This window comes from Brachionichthys hirsutus, chromosome 1, assembly GCF_040956055.1.
Source record: "Brachionichthys hirsutus isolate HB-005 chromosome 1, CSIRO-AGI_Bhir_v1, whole genome shotgun sequence".
Classification (NCBI taxonomy): domain Eukaryota; kingdom Metazoa; phylum Chordata; class Actinopteri; order Lophiiformes; family Brachionichthyidae; genus Brachionichthys; species Brachionichthys hirsutus.
Genome location: NC_090897.1, coordinates 15741187 through 15765275, shown reverse-complemented (window position 1 = coordinate 15765275; position 24089 = coordinate 15741187). Strand labels below are relative to the sequence as shown.

General features: G+C 47.6%; 2 protein-coding genes and 1 long non-coding RNA gene across 3 annotated transcripts; 1 reads left to right on the top strand and 2 right to left on the bottom strand.

The window, feature by feature from the left end:
• The first annotated feature begins 1462 nt into the window (after positions 1 to 1462).
• Positions 1463 to 7229, top strand: rasl12 (RAS-like, family 12). The gene is made up of 5 exons (XM_068742114.1): positions 1463 to 1565; positions 3688 to 3744; positions 5460 to 5533; positions 6206 to 6396; positions 6896 to 7229. Exons 1-5 carry the CDS (start codon positions 1463 to 1465, stop codon positions 7227 to 7229), a joined length of 759 nt encoding a protein of 252 aa, XP_068598215.1.
• Positions 7230 to 9407: 2178 nt separating this feature from the next.
• Positions 9408 to 14218, bottom strand: si:cabz01068815.1 (solute carrier family 51 subunit beta). Its single transcript, XM_068741824.1, has 5 exons — positions 14179 to 14218; positions 13714 to 14097; positions 12027 to 12113; positions 11718 to 11808; positions 9408 to 9714 (listed from the first exon to the last, which is right to left on the bottom strand). Exons 1-5 carry the CDS (start codon positions 14216 to 14218, stop codon positions 9408 to 9410), a joined length of 909 nt encoding a protein of 302 aa, XP_068597925.1.
• Positions 14219 to 18931: 4713 nt separating this feature from the next.
• LOC137897981 (uncharacterized) lies at positions 18932 to 20811 on the bottom strand. The gene is made up of 2 exons (XR_011105590.1): positions 20579 to 20811; positions 18932 to 19150 (listed from the first exon to the last, which is right to left on the bottom strand). It is a non-coding gene; the product is annotated as an uncharacterized lncRNA (long non-coding RNA).
• Between the last annotated feature and the right edge of the window lie 3278 nt (positions 20812 to 24089).

Sequence of the window (24089 nt, the reverse complement as noted above, 5' to 3'; positions counted from 1 at the left end):
AAACAAAGAGAGAGATAGATCGTGATAGAGATCGTTTGTTAAAGAGATTGTTAAATGTCGATGATTTATGTACGAAGGACTTTCAACGGAAACAAGACCGCAAGGGCTTTTTAGAAATGCTCCTCTTAGACAGGATGTTTGACTGTACTTGTACTGTAATACATGCTACTGTTTGACTGTACTTGTACTGTAATACATGCTACTGTGTGACTGTACTTGTACTCTAACATTCTATCTAATAAATATATTCATCATCATCAGAGACAGAGAGCATGAGCAGCAAACACAGAACGTATTTAGCGAGCGAGTCCCTCGCTACCTGCTGAGCACAGCTTTCTGCTCTCGGCGCAGCTGGAAATGCAGTCTGGGAGGAGCAAACCACGAATTAGGAGCCGACAAGAATTAGAATGAGGATTCAATATGGAACTGGTTCCCACATGGAACTGTGTATCAATGCCCAACCCTTCAGCGGGGCTTCACCACTGTTTACAAGTCTCTGACCACTTAGGACATGGGTCAGCATCTTCAAAGCCGGCGCTCCTTCTTGAGCTGTCTCCTGGGACGGACTGCACTGAAGCGGGGCTGTGGGAACCGAGGAGGGCGTTACACTCCATTAGCTCACGCATGTTAACAGCAGACTGCGCCTCTGTGCGGCTGAATGACCGTTTGTTATGCACTGATGACGGATCCAGACGTGATGAATGTGTTTGGACTCATCCGACCACCACATCCGTTGCCGTCGATGGACTCGTCACCGCCCTGGTGGGGCGGCATTGATGTCAGAGGACAAGCGCAGGTGTGGATGACGGGCAGAGGGTCCGATCCCGTTACACAGAGGGAGCAGGAATGGGCCGTCACACACATGCAGGGTCTGATCAACCCAGGCTGGGTCACCTGAGAGAGGACGGTGAGGCCCGGCGTGGCCCCGTACAGCCGGGGACACCGGCGTGCTAGAAGTAGTCACGACAATAATTCAGAGTGAATTAGTGTGAGGGGCCCACAGTGTTCGAGGGTCTATCCTGGTCTGTGCAGAGTTTATGGGACGTGATGAATGTGCTGGGGGGGGGGGGGGTTGTACCCGTTCCGACATGGGAAACATGCACAATAACAAACACATTTAAACTAAAGGTTGTTCAGAGGCCTGAGAAATGAAAGGAGACACTGATCCAGTGATGAAAGCACCGAGTTACGATTCGGGTTTATTGGCTTGGCTTGGCTTTGTCCTAAAAAGGAGAGGTCAGTGCATCCGTTGCACACGAGACTGTTTCTAACTCTCACGGGAGCACAAGAACGACATGGTGATAACTGCAGCATCTGGAAGCGGGGGCTTTCAGTCCACTTGGATACGAGGACAAACCTTTCTTTTTCTTTTCTGATGCTTAAACCTGCATTTATATGGAAGCATATTTTTATTCACTGGAGGATCTTCCAGATACACAAGAAATGACTTTATGGGAATAAGATGGCGCTGATGTTTGGGAAAGTGAAGGCTGCAGCAGCTCCAGAGAGAAGTCCAGCTTACTGTAACCTGGTGCTGCTCGGAGTGATGGGAACCGGGAAATCAGGTTTCACTTCAAATCCTCAATACGTCCTGAGTCTGTTCAGTCTTTAGCTGAGCAAGGGATCTAAACACACGTAGTGATGCAGTAACGAGGGATTTAAACACACGTAGTGATGCAGTAACGAGGGATTTAAACACACGTAGTGATGCAGTAACGAGGGATCTAAACACACGTAGTGATGCAGTAACGAGGGATCTAAACACACGTAGTGATGCAGCAACGAGGGATTTAATCACACGTAGTGATGCAGTAACGAGGGATTTAAACACACGTAGTGATGCAGTAATGAGGGATCTAAACACACGTAGTGATGCAGTAACGAGGGATTTAAACACACGTAGTGATGCAGTAACGAGTTTTGTTGTCTTAATCAATGAAGACAACAAAACAATGAAGACAACAAATCAATGAAGACAACAAATCAATGAAGACAACATGTGACTCAGGAGTCAGCAGGAGAAATCCAACAGAAATGTTCTGCTCATCACCAAATATATCTTCTTCTGCTCCTGTGTTATTACTGTGTGTTTACATATATATATAAACGTACATACAAAATACATATATATATATATATTAGCAGTGGGGGATCACCCTGGACGCAAATAATCATAGAATGACCGAGGAATTTATCAATAACATGTGTTTAAATCTCACGTTACTGCATCACTACGTGTGTTTAAATCTCACGTTACTGCATCACTACGTGTGTTTAAATCCCTCGTTACTGCATCACTACGTGTGTTTAGATCCCTCGTTACTGCATCACTACGTGTGTTTAGATCCCTCGTTGCTGCATCACTACGTGTGTTTAGATCCCTCGTTACTGCATCACTACGTGTGTTTAGATCCCTCGTTGCTGCATCACTACGTGTGTTTAAATCCCTCGTTACTGCATCACTACGTGTGTTTAGATCCCTCGTTGCTGCATCACTACGTGTGTTTAAATCCCTCGTTACTGCATCACTACGTGTGTTTAAATCCCTCGTTACTGCATCACTACGTGTGTTTAAATCCCTCGTTACTGCATCACTACGTGTGTTTAAATCCCTCGTTACTGCATCACTACGTGTGTTTAGATCCCTCGTTGCTGCATCACTACGTGTGTTTAAATCCCTCGTTACTGCATCACTACGTGTGTTTAAATCCCTCGTTACTGCATCACTACGTGTGTTTAGATCCCTCGTTGCTGCATCACTACGTGTGTTTAAATCCCTCGTTACTGCATCACTACGTGTGTTTAAATCCCTCGTTACTGCATCACTACGTGTGTTTAGATCCCTCGTTACTGCATCACTACGTGTGTTTAGATCCCTCGTTGCTGCATCACTACGTGTGTTTAAATCCCTCGTTACTGCATCACTACGTGTGTTTAAATCCCTCGTTACTGCATCACTACGTGTGTTTAAATCCCTCGTTACTGCATCACTACGTGTGTTTAGATCCCTCGTTGCTGCATCACTACGTGTGTTTAAATCCCTCGTTACTGCATCACTACGTGTGTTTAAATCCCTCGTTGCTGCATCACTACGTGTGTTTAAATCCCTCGTTACTGCATCACTACGTGTGTTTAGATCCCTCGTTGCTGCATCACTACGTGTGTTTAAATCCCTCGTTACTGCATCGCTACGTGTGTTTAAATCCCTCGTTACTGCATCACTACGTTATTGTTATTGATGTTATTGATAAATTCCTCGGTCATTCTATGATTATTTGCGTCCAGGGTGATCCCCCACTGCTAATATATATATATATATGTATTTTGTATGTACGTTTATATATATATGTAAACACACAGTAATAACACAGGAGCAGAAGAAGATATATTTGGTGATGAGCAGAACATTTCTGTTGGATTTCTCCTGCTGACTCCTGAGTCACATGTTGTCTTCATTGATTTGTTGTCTTCATTGTTTTGTTGTCTTCATTGATTTGTTGTCTTCATTGTTTTGTTGTCTTCATTGATTTGTTGTCTTCATTGTTTTGTTGTCTTCATTGATTTGTTGTCTTCATTGTTTTGTTGTCTTCATTGTTTTGTTGTCTTCATTGCTTAGTTGTCTTCATTGATTTGTTGTCTTCATTGCTTTGTTGTCTTCATTCTTTTGTTGTCTTCTTTGTTTTGCAGCACTGACTGTCAGATTCCTCACAAAGCGCTTCATCAGTGAATACGACCCCTACCTGGGTGAGGTGTCTCCTTCTACTAAAGTCATTTCAGGAGGAAAACCAGTCGTTGAAAGCAACTCAGTGCGATTCTAATCACAGGGAAATATCTTTGCACCACTGGATACCCTTACATCCTGTGCCGTTGTGCATTGTGGGTAAATGTGACAGACAGCCTAGACCACTGGTTCTTAACCGGGGTTCGATCGAACCCTCGGGGTTTGGTGAGCCGGTCTCAGGGGTTCGGCGGAGCCGCCGCCGTGGAGGGCAAGACACACCCGACTCATCGTGTCAATTCGTTCGTCTTATTTCTTTCTTAATATTTTAATCCATCGTTAAACCTCTTGCATACATTTATCTTCACGCCGCTCCACAGCTCTCTCTCTCTCTCTCTCTCTCTCTCTCTCGGGCATGTTTATTTTAATTTTTGATATTTTTTTATTGAAAGATGTTGCATGACAAGTCAATACAAAACAAACAAAAGAATTAAATACAACAAGCTTTCCAGGGGGAGAATCTGCATGACTTCAATGCCAAGTTGAGCAGCTCTAGTCTCACACCGGCAAAAATGAAGGAACACCTTTTGAAGCTGCATGGAGATGGGGAATTGTTATTGCTAAGAAACACTGGAATGTTTAATACCTTTTGTTACAACATATCTCTGTGAGCAATCCTTTGATGATGCTGGACATAAAAACGAAGAAAAGAAACAGACTTTGATGTGAACATGACATGAGAGCGGCACCAAGGGGAAGCCACGCATCTGAACTGGTCTCTCAAAGGCAGTAGCAGAATCATTAAACCCATTTTATTTTTCACTAAAAAGGGTTCGGTTAACGTGTATGAAACTGGTGGGGTTCGGTACCTCCAACAAGGTTAAGAACCACTGGCCTAGACACTTCTGCTGGGGGTCACTGCAGGGAATGTCACACACATCACTAGGCCTATTACACACAGGGATCGGCAGCAGCCCTCCTCTTCCTCCTCCTCATCAGTTCAATAGTTCTGACTTGAGAATGAGACAGGGAACTGGGAGACAGGGGACTAAGAGACAGGGGACTGGGAGACAGGGGACTGGGAGCCAAGGGACTAAGAGACAGGGGACTGGGAGACAGGGGACTGGGAGACAGGGGACTAAGAGACAGGGGACTGGGAGACAGGGGACTGGGAGACAGGGGACTGGGAGCCAAGGGACTAAGAGACAGGGGACTGGGAGACAGGGGACTGGGAGACAGGGGACTAAGAGACAGGGGACTGGGAGACAGGGGACTGGGAGCCAAGGGACTAAGAGACAGGGGACTGGGAGACAGGGGACTGGGAGACAGGGGACTAAGAGACAGGGGACTGGGAGACAGGGGACTGGGAGACAGGGGACTAAGAGACAGGGGACTGGGAGACAGGGGACTGGGAGCCAAGGGACTAAGAGACAGGGGACTGGGAGACAGGGGACTGGGAGACAGGGGACTAAGAGACAGGGGACTGGGAGACAGGGGACTGGGAGACAGGGGAGTGGGAGACAGGGGAGTGGAGGGTCCAATGACCACATACCTCTGTGTACACCAGCAACAACATTTAAATAGCAGGTGAGACACACCTGGCTCTCATCCTTAAATCAGTGACATCGCAGTGAGGTCTGTGACATCATAGTAAAGTCGTGTCATCACAGTAAAGCCAGTGATGTCATAGTGATGGCTGGTGCGTCTATATGACTGCCTGCATGCTTCTGTGTCGTTGTAGAGGACGTCTTTTCATCAGAAGAGATTGTGGACAATCAGGACATCACGGTGAGAGTGATGGACACCTGCGACAGGGTACTAGCGCACGCACACACACATGCACTGAAGTCGTTTTATTGTACAGCCTTTAGAATCACTGAACCCGATTCGGTTCCGTAGATCTTTGGCTCATATTTGTTCGTTCATTTTTACGAGTGATGAAGGTGATTGGCTCATTGATCCCGCATGTTCTGATGAGAAACGATGATCCATCATTTGCTCTGTGCTTCACTGCGTTTGCTTTGCAGGTATGGGAATAGTAAATAGCTACGTTATTTATCTGCCGTGAACATTGATTTGCGTAAGTTACGTTTGAAACTTTGACTTGATTCAGTATGTTTTGTAGAAGCTGTGGCGACTGTGCTGCACAGCCATTGATCGATCGCATACGTGTGTTAGTCTTTAGGAGAGCAGCACACCTGAACGAAGGCAAGCGTGCCGCGCTCGTCAACTTCTCTCATGCTCGTCTTATCATTTTCAACGGGTCTAATGAATGCATGGTAATAACAGGACAGCGTTCCACCAACGCTTGGAAGAGTTTCCAGAGTCATCGAACTCTTCCTTCCCTACAGAGGGACGAGCCCCGATGGAGCTAAAACGCATCTGGATACTGTGTCCTTCGTGTAAATAGATGTTTGCATGTCATCCACAGGACAGAGACACACGCTGATTTGTGATGACAGCAATGTGTGTTTTGTGTGTGTGCAGAACGGCCCAGGGAACAGCGAGCGCTACCTGTCGTGGGCCAACGCCTTCCTCATCGTCTACAGCATTGACAGCATGGAGAGCTTTCTAGGCTGCCAGCCATACCTGCAAACTCTGGCCCTGCACAGCAAGACCTTCAGGTCTCGAACCCCCATCGTCCTGCTGGGCAACAAGCTGGACATGGACCGCTACAGGCTGGTATCTGAGTGTGTGATAATAATACTTATTCCAAGGGCGATGATCTTACTGGCTGACGGTCGACAGCCCAACAGCAACTATACTTACATGCTGTCAGAGTGAGGGCAGCAGATTTCTTTTCAACCGATTCGACAGAAGAAGCAGAGCAGCGCAGTTCTCATTTCATTAATGATGGCAAGCAGGCCCTGGGTTCCAGTCAGCTGAGGACCTGGGACGTTCTATGTGGAGGTTCTATGTTCTCCTTCCACCGCCTCAAACATTCCACAGAGCTGGACTGGTTAACATTGTGTGTGCGTGTGAATGGTGCTTTGTCTTTCTGCGTGATGAACTGGTTCCTCATCCAGGGTGAACCCTGGAGACTTTAGGACATTGGTCCTCCTCTTCCTCATGCTCTGTTTGCCTCAGATTGGTTTTAGTCAGTAATTAATGTAGTTGTTTAATCACACTGCTTTCAACGTGATTGGATGAATGATGTAACGCCTGGTTTCCTCTCAGACAGGTGAGCCGCTGTGATGCCGAGTCCCTGGCGACTCGGTTTGGCTGTTTGTTCTTTGAGGTGTCGGCCTCTCTGGACTTCCTCTCTGTGCAGCACATCTTCTATGAGGCGGTGAGGAGGGCGAGGAGGGGAAGCGAGCGCAGCCGCTTGGCACCGGCCATCTACCTCAGCGAGGACAAAGCGCTACTCAACGTCCCGACGTTCACCACCCCCTGCTACAAGGAGCTGCCAGCCCCCGCTACTGCCAAGCTGGTCACTGTGAAGACATCCAGAGCTCAGAGCAAAAGGAGGACCGCCACACTCACCCTGCTCAAAGGATTCAAGATCTTCTGATACTCCTTGAGACAGGGGGCAGTGGGCGGGACTGTGAATTAATAATGACCTACAATAATACACAATACTGCATTTAAAACAGTGTCACAGGGGGAGGGGGTCAGAGACGATCTCATAGTTTGTTCTTCAAGAAGAAGGGAGACATACAGAGTTGTGGAAACTATAGGGGGATAAAGCTGATGAGTCATACGATGAAGTTACGGGAAAAAGTGGTTGAGGCTAGACTAAGGATAGAAGTAAGTATCTGTGAGCAGTAGTATGGCTCTATGCTGAGGAAGAGTACCACAGACGCAATGTTAGCATTGAGGCTAGCAATGGATAAGCACAGGGAAGGTCAGAAGGAGCTGCATTGTGTCTTTGTAGATCTAGAGAAAGACTAGGACAGGGTGCCCAGAGAGGAACTGTAGTACTGCTTGAGGTACTGTGGTACTGCTTGAGGTACTGTGGTACTGCATGAGGAAGTCTGGAGTGGCAGAGAAGTATGTCAGTAGTTCAGGACATGTAGGACAGGAGTAAAGTGTGCAGTAGGAGTAACAGGGGAGTTTAGTGTAGAGGTGGGATGCACCAGGGATCAGCTCTGAGCCCCTTTTTGTTTGCCATGGTGATGGATAGACTAACAGATGAGGTGAGACAGGAAGCTCTTTGGAATATGATGTTTGCAGATGACATTGTGATCTGCAGTGAGAGCAGGGAGCAGGTAGAGCAGAATCTAGAGAAGTGGAGGTCTGCTCTAGAAAAGAGGAATGAAGGTGACCAGGAGTAAAACAGAGTACATGTGTGTAAATGAGAAGGTCCCAGGGGGGACAGTGAAGCTACAAGGAATAGACGTAAAGAAGGGAGAGGACTTCAGGTACCTCGGGTCAACAGAGCAGAGTGATGGAGAGAATGTGGAAAGGAGGTGAAGAATCGTGTGCAGGCAGGCTGGAACGGGGGAGGAAAGTATCAGGTGTGCTCTGTGATAGGACGAAGGGACAGGTCTACAAGACAGTGGTGAGGACAGCCATGATGGACGGCTCAGAGACAGTGGTGAGGACAGACATGATGGACGGCTTAGAGACAGTGGTGAGGACAGCCATGATGGATGGCTTAGAGACAGTGGTGAGGACAGCCATGATGGACGGCTTAGAGACAGTGGTGAGGACAGACATGATGGACGGCTGAGAGACAGTGTCTCTGAGGAAAAGACAGGAGGCGGAGCTAGAAGTGGAGGAGATGAAGATGCTGAGGTTCTCCTTGGGAGTGACCAGGTTGGACAGGATTAGAAATGAGACAATAAGAGGGACAGTGAAGGTTAGACGTTTTGGAGACAAGGTCAGAGAGACCAGACTTTGATGGTTTGGACATGTCCAGAGGAGAGACAGGGACTATATCGGTAGAAGGATGCTGAGGATGGAACTGCAGGGAACAGGACTAGAGGACGACCCAGGAGAAGAGACATGGACGTAGTGAGGGAGGACATGAGAAGACACAACAATATTAAACACATTATGAATCAAACCTGAGTTTGGCTGAAGCTTATTTAATTCTATTTATATTTCAGACATGTATTTGATGTTTTAAATCTATCATCTATTAGAGATTATATTATTGGGCACAATGGCAGACAGAAAACAACTGTTTAATGCTGAGTTCAGAAGAAGCCATCAATGGTTTAGAATCTGCTGGAGCTGTTCTGACACCTGGCATCACCTGGACAGGTGAGAGAACCAAACCTGATCTACATCACAGGTAGCTCGATGCTAATCAGTGTATCGTCCTGTGGTTTATGGACATCAGATAAGCAGGCGGTCATTCAGCATGGACCAGAATACATTAGTGCTTAAAGACCACAAGCATCCTGGACCCCCTCTGGACCCCGTCTGGACCTGGTCTGACGGATCAGATCTCAAGGATCCTGGACCCCGTCTGGACCTGGTCTGACAGATCAGATCTCAAGCATCCTGGACCCCATCTGGACCTGGTCTGACGGATCAGATCTCCTGCACATCCCGAGATGCAGAACCACATAAAAATCATGTACAGCAAAACATTTTTATTTTTTTAACACAATTGTTACATTTCTGATTCATTTAGTAGCACCCCTCTCCCCCCCTGGACAGGCTGTACCAGCCCCGTGGGCGGAGCATGGGGGGGGGGAGGGGGGGTTAGACCACACATCTGAGCTGCAAACTGAACTTTTCACTCTGCCGCTCTCATTTTCTCCTCGCCCTCGTCCTCGGTGGCGAGTTCCTCCTTCTGGTCGACACCCTCTGCTGGTGAATCTGAGAACAAGTAGGACGTGCTGCCGTCTTTGCAGGAGACCACAATGTCTCCCGTCCTGAGCTCGCCCACCTCCCCGTTGGATGGGGCCTTGTGTCCCTGCAGCAGAGAGCGACTGCTGCCGCCGCCGTCATCTCTGACGGGGGGGAGGACCAGCAGCTCCTCTCCAGCGCTCCGCTGAGCGAGGACTGCTGCAGCTTTGTACTTTGCAATCTTCTTCCTGTTCCTGAAGGAACCGGACAGCATGTCAGTCATGGGGGGGTTAACACACAGGCCTGTAGCATCTGCTGCTAAGGGGCTATCGCTGTTCAAAGTCCTGTACGGCCTTCCTCACCCCGACTCCTAGAAACGATGCGTCCAGATACTTCTACTCCTGTTGGAGCGCTTTCTTTGTTTTCTGCTCCAACAGGAGTATAAAGTATAGTATCTATAGTATCTATAGTATCTAAACTCTCTCCCAGTCTCTCAGAACTGGCGAAACGTCTTCTATCAAACTTGAACAAGTCCAGTTGGAGCTTATTTTTTGCTCTTCGTGAATGAAATACAGTTTTGCAGAATAACTATCAACCTAAAAATGACACCAATCCAGTGATCCAGAGTCCAGGACAGGTTTTCATGGTGCAGGAGTCACATGACCTGTATGTCTCCAGGACTCGGAGGCGTGCAGGTCGGATCACAGCCGACCCTTCTCACCCTGGACACAGACTCTTTGACCCTCTCCCCTCAGGCAGGAGGCTACGGTCCATCCGGACCAGAACCTCCAGCCACAAGAACAGCTTCTTCCCCTCGGCTCTAAGACTCATGAACATTTTACTACCGAACTTGCACTGTTCTGTTTGTACTGCGTGATTATACTAGTTGTACTGCTGATAATACACATCTGTGTATCCACTCCTGATGCTGCTGTTTTTGTGATGTGTTCTGTATGTTTTCTGTATCTCAGTCATTACTGTTACATGTAGCACGACCACCGAGAACAATTCCTTGTCTGTGAACCCTCATTGACAATGAACACCTTCTGATTCTGATTCTGATTCTGATTCTGATTCTGATTCTCATGATGGGTCAGCCTACGAGAGGTTTCTGAGATTAGTGTCAGTGTTCATAGTAGAGCCCGTGGACCGACTGCAGCCTGGCGATTTACAAATCCAGAATGGAATACGGGCTGCGCAGTAACAAGGGGTTAAAGGTTGTTGAGGCTGTGCCAGCGGTGGACTTCAAGCGAGAAGACCGGTAACGGATTCGGAACGACGGGCTACAGCAGAGGAATGACTTCTCTGGTGAGCAGCACAGGAGGGTGAAGTTAAGAAGCTCTACCACCCACACAGAAGCTCTCTGGCCTGAGAGCGTCCAGCCCGGTGAGCACGACCAAACCTGCGAGCAAACCTTTGCTTTGAGACACGAGTATAAATTTGGGATACGAGTAGCTTCCAGATGCTAACGCTAGATGTCAGAGCACTGCTAGCTAGCTTCACTGGTTCAGTCCATTGTTGTCCACCTTCCGTCCTCGTCTCCTGCACGTCTCTGTGGTGTGTTTCCAGTATTGACCTGATTCTGGCTGTACCTGTGAGTATTCCTGATCAGTGATGGTCCAAAGAAAGCGAGTGGTGAGGATGGCAGTGAAGAAAAGACGATGATGATGATGATGATGATGATGGAGATGAAGCATGAAATGATCCATCAACGTGACCGTGGTGTCCGTAAGTGATGGGACACGCCAGTACGAGCGGAGTACATGGATGTGTACAATCCTCAACCAGAAGGAAGCTGTCGAACACAAAGCCTTCCAGAGGCAGAACTACTATGTCTAAGTTTATGTACGAGTACCTGTGAGTTTGCATGTTCTCCCCGTGTCTTTGTGGGTTCTCTCCGGGTTCTCTCCGGGTTCTCCGGCTTCCTCCCACCACCAAAAACATGCAGCTTAGGCGGATTGGTGCCGCTAAATTGCCCGTAGGTGTGTGGCTGTCTGTCTCTGTGTTGCCCTGCAATGCACTGGCGGCCTGTCCAGGGTGTAACCCCGCCTCTCGCACATCGCCTACTGAGATCGGCTCCAGCTTGGCCCGCGAGCTGATAACCGATAATCCCCCGATAACGGACAGAGCGGTTGGAAAATGAATGAATGAATGAACAATAACTAATTCAATGCACATTCTATCTCGACATAATGACATCACAGCTTTCTGTTGGCGTGTCGCTACGTAATTATTACTGAATAAGCTCCAGTCATACTTGTTGGCCATGGCTCCCATTCCCAGCAGCAGGAAGCCCACCAGAAGGCAGAGAAAGGCCAGGCCCAGCAGCACGAAGTTCCACGTGGCGGCTGCAACAGGAAGAAGACGCCGGATGAACACATGACACTCTAATGATGTGCTTCTCCTCTCTGCTTCATGGCCTCATGTCTCCTCGGCTATCCAGCATTCAGCTAGTTGTTCTTGTTTCAGGTCTTTCCCACTTTGTTTTTTCCCGACCTTCCTGCTGTGTCGGATGTCTCACAGAAAGCTTCCTTTGAAGGACGCTCTGTGGAGCAACGGGACTTACGGTCCTCTGTGCGATAGAACCAGCGGAGGTATTCTTTCTGCTCTTCTGTCTCAGGCTTTTCTGGATCGTCAGACGCCCTCCTGGATCCTGCAGGAACAGCAACACAGAATTCAACCTGTAAGCTTCCTCTGCGGTTCAGTCCCTAATCAGGCAAACGACGGCGTTCATTAAATCCTATACCACCGTTGATCCCTTTATAAGCTATGATTGTTGGTAAATCACAAGTTATAAAGTCTTTCCATGTAAACGCACTTCCTGTGATTGTTTCCTGGTGGAGTCCGGCTGGAGCTTAACGGACCCCCTGGGGGTGCTGGTGAACAATGAGTGTGAAGCAAACAGATTTAAATTCAGGCTGACACTAATTTGGCTGGATCAATAGGTGCGTTTACATGGACACATGTAATCAGATTAAAATCCTGATCGGAATAAAAATGCTTCATGTACACACCCAAATCGGATTAGTCTGACCCAATCAAGCTCGATCCGATCACAATTCTATCCCGATTGAGAGGGGTGGTTTATACCGATTTGTGATCCGGTCAGGGCGCATGAAAACACTTATTCCGATGTTTCGGTACAAGCCGCCCTTACTGCGCATGTCTGTGACGTCAGCTACACGCGCTGCTGAAGCTAGTTTAAGCCGAGCGAGCGAAAGACACGGCGAGCGGGAGGTATAATTGATCGGTGTCTGCAACAAACACGTTGCTGGGTGTCCTACGATGCTTTAACATCGACACCATCAAAAATAAAAGTGCGGTCTGGAGGACACAGTGAAGCTCCATTTGGAAGAGCGATGATTTGTTTACAAAGGAAGTCGCTACGGCTTCTTCTTCTACTATTTACAGTGTTTTGGGTCAAACTGCGCATGTCAAACTAATGTACGCCGATCGAAAGTGTGATGCATGAACACGCAAATCCTAATCGGATCAATATTTATACCGGGTCCATGAACACAGTGCATCCGATCACAATTTTACTCTGAACTCTGATTGGATGAAGGAAATGTTGTCCATGTAAACGCACCTAATGTGACAAACAGAACACGCCCGCTGTGCACACGAGTGCGGAGCTTTCAGTTATCGAGCTCCTTTATTGTTCGTGAGACAGACACCATCTCTATGTTCAAGAGTAGACTACAGACTTTCCTTTTTAACAAAGCTTATAGTTAATCAATACAGTAATCAATATGCGTGCTGTCATAGGCCAGCACTGGACCAATAACCTGCTATGACACAGGAAGCTCCTCTATTCATTTATAAATATATATCAGTAATCTCTCTCTCTCTCTTCCCTGTAGTCTTGTGCTCTCTCTCCCTCTGTGTGTCCCCCTTTCTGTCTCCGTCTGCAGGTCCTTCTGTCCGTGGTGCTGCAGAACCTGGACCTGTGACCCTCAACACTGATGTCCATATCGCTAGCATTAGCATTCATAGCTTTAGTCAGTATCTTGTTCAGCAGCCTCTATGTTACATTTTGTTTTTGTCTGCTCTCTCTCTCTCTCTCTCTCTCTCCCAACCCAGCTGGTCCAGACAGATGGCCATCCACCATGAGCCTTAGGTTCTGTTCAAGGTTTCTGCCTGTTAAAATTCTTGCTCTTGTGGGTCAAGTTGGGTTCTGTGTTTGCTAATCCTATAAAGTGCCTTGAGATGACTTCTTGTTGTGATCTGGCATGATATAACTTTCTGCTCACTTAGTCTCTCCTGGCAGATGCTCCCCTCATCCAGAGATCTCCATGTTGACTGTTTTCCGTCATGTGAGGTAATCAGATGCTGTCCGTCTGTCGACAGCAGCATGGACGTGTTCCTGCTGATGAGCCGGCCCCTATCACAGTCCCACATGAAGCCGGCAGCGTCCACCTTCGGCCCCGGGCACCGCAGGGTCCGGACAGGCCCACTCTGCTGGGCAGACAAGCATCTGGATGAGGCAGCGCTCATCAGCATGCCCTGCCTGGTCCAGAGCCACTGCTGGGACTCGGAGTCCAGGTTGCAGCCTCTCAGCAGGACGTGGCCTGCAGCCGCAGAGTCCTCCAGACACAGACTGCGCTGGGAGTTGTGGATCATGAAGGAGCTCGCTCCTGAACGGGGGGAGAGCGACGCCTTTAGATTTATTGCTAGAGCACATTCGTCTGCATGAAATGTGTCCTGTGTGAACTCACCTAACAGGAGGGGAGATAACAAGATCCAGGCATTAAGCATATCTAAAGAGAATAAAGTGGAGTTGATTATTTTAAAAATAACATTTACATTAAAAAAAGAAGGACCTTTAGGAACAAGGGACAATTTAAACAGATAAAAATCTCAAAACCATTTTGGGCTAGTCGTCCAGTGACCAGTAGGTCAGCGGTTCGAATCCCGATTCTGACTGTCCACATGTCGAGGCAAGACATTAAACCCAAATCGCTCCCAGTGGGTCTGGCAGTGCCTTGCATGGCAGCAGTCGCCCACTGGGGGGTGAATGAGCGGGTGAATGTGAGGCTTAACTGTGCTTTGGGCACCACGAAGGTGGAAATGTCCTCTAGAAGTCCATTTAGCATTTTATCTCGTGAAGTTTTGTACCCATGCAGCCTCAAGGGTAGTGTGGTGAGCAGGAGCTAGCGTAGCATTGCAAGTGTCTCCCTTGAGTCTGTCCCAGATGAGTCCAAAGGGTTGCATCAGGAATGGCATGCAGCGAAAAAATAGAACATACAAATCACCTTAAATAGGAAATACCGGATCGGTCGAGAGCCGGGCTAACAACGATTAGCTGTGGGTCGAAGACAGAGACGAAGAGGAGGAGGAAGACGAGTGCATCAACAGTGAGAGAAGAGGGAATGGAAGAGTTTAGGACTGAGAGTAGAGACTCGCTGGTGGACATGATGATGAGGAGGAGGAAGGTTGATGCGTGTCCAGGAGACCAGGTGGAAAGGAAGCAACACTAGAGGCTGAGGAGCAGGATTCAAGTTGTTTATAACGGAGGAGAGGGAAGAGGAGTGGAGGAGGGGAAGAGGATGAAGTGGTGGAGGCTGAAGAACGAAGAGTGTTGTGTTGCTTTCAAGGAAGAGGTGAGTACAGGGAGATGAGACGCAGGACCTTTAAAAACCTTTAAAAACCTTCAAAGGTCTCCTCAAGAACATCTTCAGACAACTGATTTGTTTTCAATGCATTTAAGTCAGGAACTATGACAGCAGTGTGAGAGGACGAGACTCTGTGTCCGTCCCACACCGCGCCATAGCAACCCACTCGTCCCGCTCCACGCCTACAAAATGTGTTTAACTGTGTTCAGGTCAGAATGTAAACGAACATCATGGCAGAACTAAACTTTCTTCTTGTCCCCTGAGGGGTCGCCACAGCAACCCAACATTCTCCACTTCACCCTGTCCTTTGCATCGTCCCCCCCAACACCAGCCACTCTCATGTCCTCCCTCACTACGTCCATGGCTCTTCTCCTGGGTCGAGCCCTGTTCCCTGGTAGCTCCATCCTCAACCGTTCTCCTCATCATCATCATCCCTTTAGTGACTCTGCAGGAACATGTCGCCCTCTGTGCGCTGTTTGCGTCGGCTGTCCTGTTCTGTGATTTTACGTGGCCGACAGCTCAGTGGCTGAGTTGCAGAATTGCATACATTTATTACAGAAATTGGGATATTTAGCTGTGGATCCATTAATAATTGTGTTTTGTCATTAATCGTCACCAAAACAAAACCAACACGAAGAACAAAATGAACCATTCTGTTCCCGTGCGTGTTTTTTAAATGAGAGTGCTGCATGTTCCCTGAAGATGATGAGGACTCGACTCAAACTGTAGGGTTTACTGAGGGAGATCCAGACAGCACAGAACCAGAACAACAGGCCCGCTTCAAGTAGCAAAGAACCAGAACAACAGGCCCGCTTCAAGTAGCAAAGAACCAGAACAACAGGCTCGGTGATGACAAAGATCGTCCTTTCAGTCGTGACAGTTCGCACATTTTCGTTTCCTTGACGTGGTTGTTTGGTCTAGAGCTTACTTGTATGAAGGTCTCTGGTGGAGCTGAGGACGATCGGATGGAGCTTCAGTCCGAGTCTCTGTGCTGTCGGTCTCACGTCCACAGAGACTCTCGCCTGAGAACAAAGTCCGGGCTGCTGAATGTGCGGCCTGGTTACTGTTTAGACAGCCTGATCTTTTCTGTTTGGGAGAGAGCGTGACTCATCGGTCAAACACCCTCACACACACACACACACACACACAGACATGCACACACACACACACACACACACACACACACATAGACACACACACACACACACACACAGACACGCACACACACACACACACACACACACACACAGACACGCACACACACACAGACACGCACACACACACACACACACACACACACACAGACACACACACACACACACACACACACACACAGACATGCACACACACACACACACACACACATAGACACACACACACACACACACACAGACATGCACACACACACACACACACACACACACACACACACAGACATGCACACACACACACACACACACATAGACACACACACACACACACACACAGACATGCACACACACACACACACACACACACACACACACACACACATAGACACACACACACACACACACACAGACACGCACACACACACACACACACAGACACACACACACACACAGACACGCACACACACACACACACACACACACACAGACACGCACACACACACACACACACACACAGACATGCACACACACACACACACACACACACACACACACACACATAGACACACACACACACACAGACACGCACACACACACACACACACACACACACACACACACACACACACACACACACACACACACACACTAACTTTGAAATGATCAATGCTTTTATCTTTACTGAGCAGAGGTCGCTGACCTCTGCTCAGTAAAGGAACGAAGACGACACATTTATCATTACAAAACGTCCCAGCTGATGTGAGCAGGCTGAAATCTAAAAAGGTGTTTGTCTTCATGGGACGTCAGTGCAGTTAAGCTACCGCTGCTAACGACTGAGAATGCTATAAACCACAACCAAAGAGATCTGGATCTGGATCTGGATCAGGATCCAGAGCGTCTGAAGATGCAACCAATCCGTTTGTCCACGGCTAATTCCACAGTGTCTTGGTGAAGGCAGCAGAAACAGGACCTCTCTTCTTCTTCTTCCTCCTCCTCCTCTTTCGGTCAATAATCAATCGAGATATTGAGGAACAATTTTGAAGATCCATTGACGGCAATGTTAACAGAAATTTCAAAGTGATCCAGAATCCAGGATCTCATTTCATCCAGATCCGTCCAGAACATTTTGAGATATGTTGTTGTTGACAGAACGACAGACAGACAGACAGACAGACAGACAGACAGGACAAAACCTTGGTGGAGGTGATGAATCACTGGGCACCACTTAGAACTTTTAGAACCCACATGGAGGATGGACAAAAGTGAGAAACTTGACGCATGAATGATGAAATATGTTTTTATTTTCCACGAAATGAAGATAAAGAGTAAGAAAACTCAGCTGAAGCCAACAGTCGGCGTGTCTTTCAAAAGTGCTGACCTGCCGAGCCCGATTTATTAAGAACTGACAGCAGCACCTTCAATGCTCTAATCTCGAACGGGTTACCTGCAGACCTGTTTGAGGGCGTGGCTTAGTCTTTCGGCAGTGATGAGGAGAAGTCTGAATGGCCGATGCCTCCTAACTGAGCGTTCTGGAAGATTCCTTCTCAAACTCCGACCCCGGCCGTGTTGGATTTGTCCCAATCGCGGATTAAAACGTTGAACAGCCGATCTGGCCAGCTTGATCTCTGGTGCGCGTGCACGTGCACGTGCACGAACTTGGTGAAGTAATGCATGTGTGTATTCATTTCATAAACACCCCCCGACAAGTTTCAAGTGAAGCAAATCGATGCACACAAGGTCAAAGGGTGCTCGTTCACGTGGAGCGGGCCTTTCCTGGGCAGTAAAATAGTTCCCTTGCTAGGCTGAAGACCTTCCCGACCCCGACGCGAGCCGTGGATGGCGGGTGGCAGGCAGGACCAGTTGCCTTCCTGCGGAGGAGGCCTCCTCCACGTGTAACCTGATCCATCCCCTCTGACAAATGGGGACGCTAACTGGCTGGGTCTCAGGAGGATATTCCAGATTGATTACATGTGAACTAAAATGTTTCAAGCGTTTTAACTTTTTATTTTGATAATAATGTCCTCCAGCCAATAAATCTGTTTCAGCGCACTCTACTGCGATCCTGGAAAGACTGCTGGCTTGGGTTGTCCACAGCAGCCTCGTTGGCTCCGCCCACAGGAAGTGGACGATGGTTGCTGAAAGGCCGCACAGAAAGCTGCATCAGAGTATCCACGCAACGTCGACGGAAGGAAGGCGAGACTTTACACATCTCAAGTTGTATGTGATAAACGTAAGATGAGCCGGTTTCAGTGTTTGACCTCCCTTTTCCACGGCATTCCGACTTCGGGATCAACGCCTCTGATCTGTTTCTCCCACTAGTTTGGGATTCATTTGTTTGTTTACCATCCACCCATCCATCTTCTTGCGACGATCCTCTCATCTCCAGCTGCTTTTCCACTTTGATTTGAACTTTGAACTTTTCCCACCAGTCTTAATTTAAAAAGACATTTTCAAAGGGAATAAAGTTTAACGACAATCATTAGCCTCAACAGGATCTGCTTGATTTAATCAAATTCATTTATTTAATACATGATTTGTTACGGTTGTGTTGCATCCGGTTTGGGGTTGGTTGCTATGCAACAGCAGGGCTTCACATTTAAATGGTAGGTCACATGACTTCACCTTCATGTTCTCGTATAAACATTAGAGAACGCCTACGGAACCGAAGAGAACATGCCTCAATGAAAAGGAAACTCATCCCCTGCTTGCTTTCACTCTGAAGAGCTTTTATTGCGTTAAATACAGCCGGTAGCCGGGACGACCACCACCGGGGGTGTGGGGGTGTGAATCAGCAGTCAGACAAAGAACAGAGCAGCTCGACATTCAGTGGCGAGGCAAGAGAAGGTTCTTCTGGAATCACACCTTTGGGTCGAGCACCTCTGGTATCCTCACGTCTGTGTGGGCAAACCGGACTCCTGCACAGCCTGAGGGCAAAGCAAACGGGTCAGAGACAAACCGGGCTGCACCGGGACCAGGACGCGCCGCAGCCCACCTCTCTGCGAAGTCGTGCTACATCTAACAGTAATGAGAAAATACAAAAACCATACAAGTACAGACACATCAGCAGCAGCGGGAGTGGATACACAGATGTGTACTAGCAGCAGTAAACTAGCGTCATCACGCAGTGCAAATGGAACAGTGCAAGTTGTCAGTTATGAAATGTTCAGGAGTCCGGGACAGAATCTCAAGGGCTCCAGAACAAAAAAATATTTTTGAGAACTTCACCAACATAATATTCTGCAGTCCGAGTTTAAAAGGTAGAGCGTTCTCAAAATAATATATTGTGCTTCCTAAAGAAATACACTTTAATATTTATTATATATTTATAATGAACAAATCTATACAAGGCCTTTAAGCTACACCCGAGGGTTAAGCCTGCCTTTAAGCTACACCCGAGGGTTAAGCCTGCCTTTAAGCTACACCCGAGGGTTAAGCCTGCCTTTAAGCTACACCCGAGGGTTAAGCCTGCCTTTAAGCTACACCCGAGGGTTAAGCCTGCCTTTAAGCTACACCCGAGGGTTAAGCCTGCCTTTAAGCTACACCCGAGGGTTAAGCCTGCCTTTAAGCTACACCCGAGGGTTAAGCCTGCCTTTGAACTACACCCGAGGGTTAAGCCTGCCTTTGAACTACACCCGAGGGTTAAGCCTGCCTTTAAGCTACACCCGAGGGTTAAGCCTGCCTTTAAGCTACACCCGAGGGTTAAGCCTGCCTTTGAACTACACCCGAGGGTTAAGCCTGCCTTTGAACTACACCCGAGGGTTAAGCCTGCCTTTAAGCTACACCCGAGGGTGAAGCCTGCCTTTAAGCTACACCCGAGGGTTAAGCCTGCCTTTAAGCTACACCCGAGGGTTAAGCCTGCCTTTAAGCTACACCCGAGGGTTAAGCCTGCCTTTAAGCTACACCCGAGGGTTAAGCCTGCCTTTAAACTACACCCGAGGGTTAAGCCTGCCTTTAAACTACACCCGAGGGTTAAGCCTGCCTTTAAATTACACCCGAGGGTTAAGCCTGCCTTTAAGCTACACCCGAGGGTTAAGCCTGCCTTTAAGCTACACCCGAGGGTTAAGCCTGCCTTTAAGCTACACCCGACAGGATCAGAAGCCACGTCTCATGCGTTGCTGGCCCGTCTATCGCCACCTCGGATACGAGGCTGCTAGCTAACAGCGAAGCTAACGTCAGCTAGCTTAGTGATGACAACCCAATGATCGTCTCCCTAGCTAGTACATCTCAGCATTAAATGTTACGGAACTGTGGCTCACGGAATTCGGACGTTCAGTTTACATGTTTAGGTTATTTTGTTTTTAACTAGGAGGCGACTTTACCAGCTAAGGCTAGCAGCCAATGCTAGGACTTACCATTGATGCTAATTGCCACAGCAGGCCCCGCCTTCGGGCTTTGACCGCTCAGCGATTCGCGGCACAAGAACAGTTTTTTCCTATTCAATAATATTTGTTCTGCTTTTACAACAACCCCCGGGACCAGGCCCTTTAGCGGCCCCGCCACCGTAAAGGCTGTGGCCCGCATATAAGGCGAAAATGCCCCGGACCGGGCAGCGAGCGACATCATGACTGCGACCGGATGCTACGACAGCGACCTTGGGAGCCGAATTACGTGTGACGTCATCTTCTTCTCCTTTCGGTCGAAGGCGCATTAGCGCCCCCTACCGATCCGGGGTGTGGGCCAGGCTATGGAGCCACAGGAGTGCCAAACTTAATTAATGGGTTTCAGTCACGTGACATTTTGTTGTTGTGACGTCGACCTACCAGCTTCAACGTTTTATTTCATGCACTCGTATGTCGAGGTATTACTGTACAGTAATATAGTACAATATATATATATATATATATATATATATATATAGTCATATACATTTTCCCATGCTGTGAATACATAAAGTGCTTTTTCTGTAGTTTTCCCCAGTGGATAGAAACAACATTCATTTTACTACATGAGAGAGTTCCAGAAACGGTGAAAATAAATCTGACATCAGGTCTCCTGTTCCTAAACGCAGCTCAGAGGTGTCAGCTCAGCAGTTAAATGAAATACAGAGGGCTGTATGCGGCGCTCACGTCAGTGAGGGAGTCATGATGATGTTTATATCCTTCTGCAAAGTGTTAGAACTTTGCATCAGCGCTGAGCCTGCCATCAGCAGAATAGGACGGTTCTGATCCGCATGCTTGCTGAACACTTCTCAGGCATATTCTCTCTTGGACATCTCTGATCGGTGTAAAATGGCTCAGATGTCAGATGTTGTGCATCGAGAATGACACACAGAATAATTTTGCCTTAATGTCTCCATTCCTCATTTCAAAGCAGAATTTTCTTCTTAAAATCTGACAATGTGTTTCATTTTGGAAAACAGTTTATGTTCCCTTAAGAAGATGAATGAGATTAAATTATCTGACTGCGTTGTAGACAGTGAAACTATGTGCAGTAGACGTTATTGAGCCAGCAGGACATATTCTGATGCTGAGAGCCGGACATTAATATTCACTCTCTCACTGCATCACTGCACTCTCCAGCCTCACCCCCCCCCCCCCCCCTTTCTAATTGTACTCAAGTGGAATCAACACTATGATTCATGTCTTTCTTTTCACTCCTCGAACTGGAAAAAGAAATTGGAAGATATGCTTTTCAGTACAAGGCATCATTTCCATTGTATAAAAATGCTTTCGCCAATTATTTAAAAAAAATTGCAACTGTTTCTGTTGAACAAACTTTGTGATATCATCTGCCTGCATATGTATTGATGTATTGATGGGTATACGGTTGTTTTTACATATGTATATGTATATGTATATGAGTGTCTTCACTGGGAAGGGTGGGCAAACTATGAGTGAATGTGTTTGTCAGTGTGTAATGTGTGTACATGTATGTATTGTTACCCTCGCCGAAGAGGAGGCGAGGGTATTGCAATTGGGTGCGTTTGTTTGTTTGCTTGTTTGTTTGTTTGCTTGCTTGTTTGCTTGCTTGTCTGTTTGTCTGTCCGCGCGCATAACTCAAAACCTAGTAACCCAATCAACTTGAAATTTTTACAAGAGCAAGGTTCTGTCCGTGGCTCGGTCCTCCCCAAGAATGGCGTTGATCCGGATCTGGATCCAGATTCTAGAATTATTTTTATTACATCTGGAATTGTGCCTGTGCTGTAACATGGGAGTGTCACTTTAAGAGGGAGGGACACGAATGGCATGATGGGAAAAAGAGTCCAGAAAGTGTCTTGTAGTACGTTCCGGGGCAGCAAGCTAGAGCAGGTTTGGCCCCTCTGATCCGGAAGCCCTGTTTACTGTCTCACAAGATCGAAGAGTCTATTGGAGGCGGGGACTGCAATCTCTGATTGTCGTTTTCTAGTTATTTCTGCTTAAGGTAATTTAATTCAGAAATTAGATGGATCATCTCAAGGGGTTAATGAATACATGTAAAGGTAAATCCTTATAACTGAGTCCAAGATGGAAGTACAGCTGCACTAAGTCATGTACTATCATTTTCATGCCATCATGCCGAGACGAAGCGGCTCAATAGTGCTCGTACACACAGGGCACTATCTAAAGTATGTTGTGTAGCAGAAGTCTGCCAGCGTCCCTCCGGGCTCCGGGCTCCAGCGTTGGCTACTCTGCAGCCCTTGTTAGCTCCGGTTGGCTACTCGCCGCTGGGCCTCGACGCTGTTCCTACATCGAACTCTGTTTGCCCATGAAACTGCGAGGTGTTCCTGCAGTGGGTGCTTCTCTCTGCAGCCTGGTCAGGGACCCCTCTTTCACCCCACCCCTGAAAGGAAGCCCCACACTGCACTGCCTGGGCCATTTCTCTTCATTGTGTTTTTGAAGTCCACGCGACAGAGTTCTCCTCGTGGATACTTAAGGATGTTAAAATACATTTCAGTCTCATTTGCTGTCCAACTTTAACTGTGTTAACTTCAATCTTCTGTGTGTTTCCCTCCTCCTGGTCATGAAACGCTGCACTCGGGGCTAATGGCTTTTTCATTGATTTAAATATGCTAAAGTCACGAGTCACAGTAAGTGACATTCTCTGCAGGCTTGCTTTGTGAGCAACATGCTCCTCCGCCCCATGAGTTCCAATGTATTTGGTGAATTTCCTTTTTCACCGTATGCTCAAGGTTAATATCCCTTCATCTGCTTGTGGTTGATGTATATTCTTTAGATAAATGAAGCTGACAGAAAATCAAATGCACCCGGAGGAGTCGCTTTTACATTTGGCACGATGCCTTGTCGTCTTGCGTTGACTGAAATCACTACTGCAGTGTTAAGTCTTGCAGAAGAGCAAGGAAGCAGGCTCTTCAGACTCAACTGATAAAAGCAATAAAGTGTACAAAACAGCTCCCGTTGATGCATTTATATAAAAAGAATGTCCTTGGCGGTCCTATTTTATATTCAGAGAGGAAAACAGTTTTTAAATAAATCCACTCAATAAATATAAAGCTTTATTTTTACTCTGGCTTCTAAGAGCAAGCATGAACTGTCCAGAGGAACGTCCATGTCTCAGCATCATTCCTGCACCATAAGATAGAACTTTATTAATCCCCCATGGAAAGGTTGACAGACGGACGGACCTGCAGCTGCAGCGATGCAGTCGTTGTATCGTGGTGGAGAAGGAGCTGAGCCGAAAGGCAAAGCTCTCCATTTACCGGTCAGTCTACGTTGCTCCTCTCACCTACGGGCCAGAGCTCTGGGTCAGGACCCAAAGGACAAGATCCCGGATACAAGCGGTCCAAATGAGTTTCCTGGGGCGTCAATGTCGGATGCCTTCTGGGCGCCACCCAGGGAAGGTATTCAGACTCAGAAGTAATTTATTGTCAATGAGGGTTCACAGAAGAGGAATTTTCCTCGGTGAAGTCGTAACATGTAACAGTAA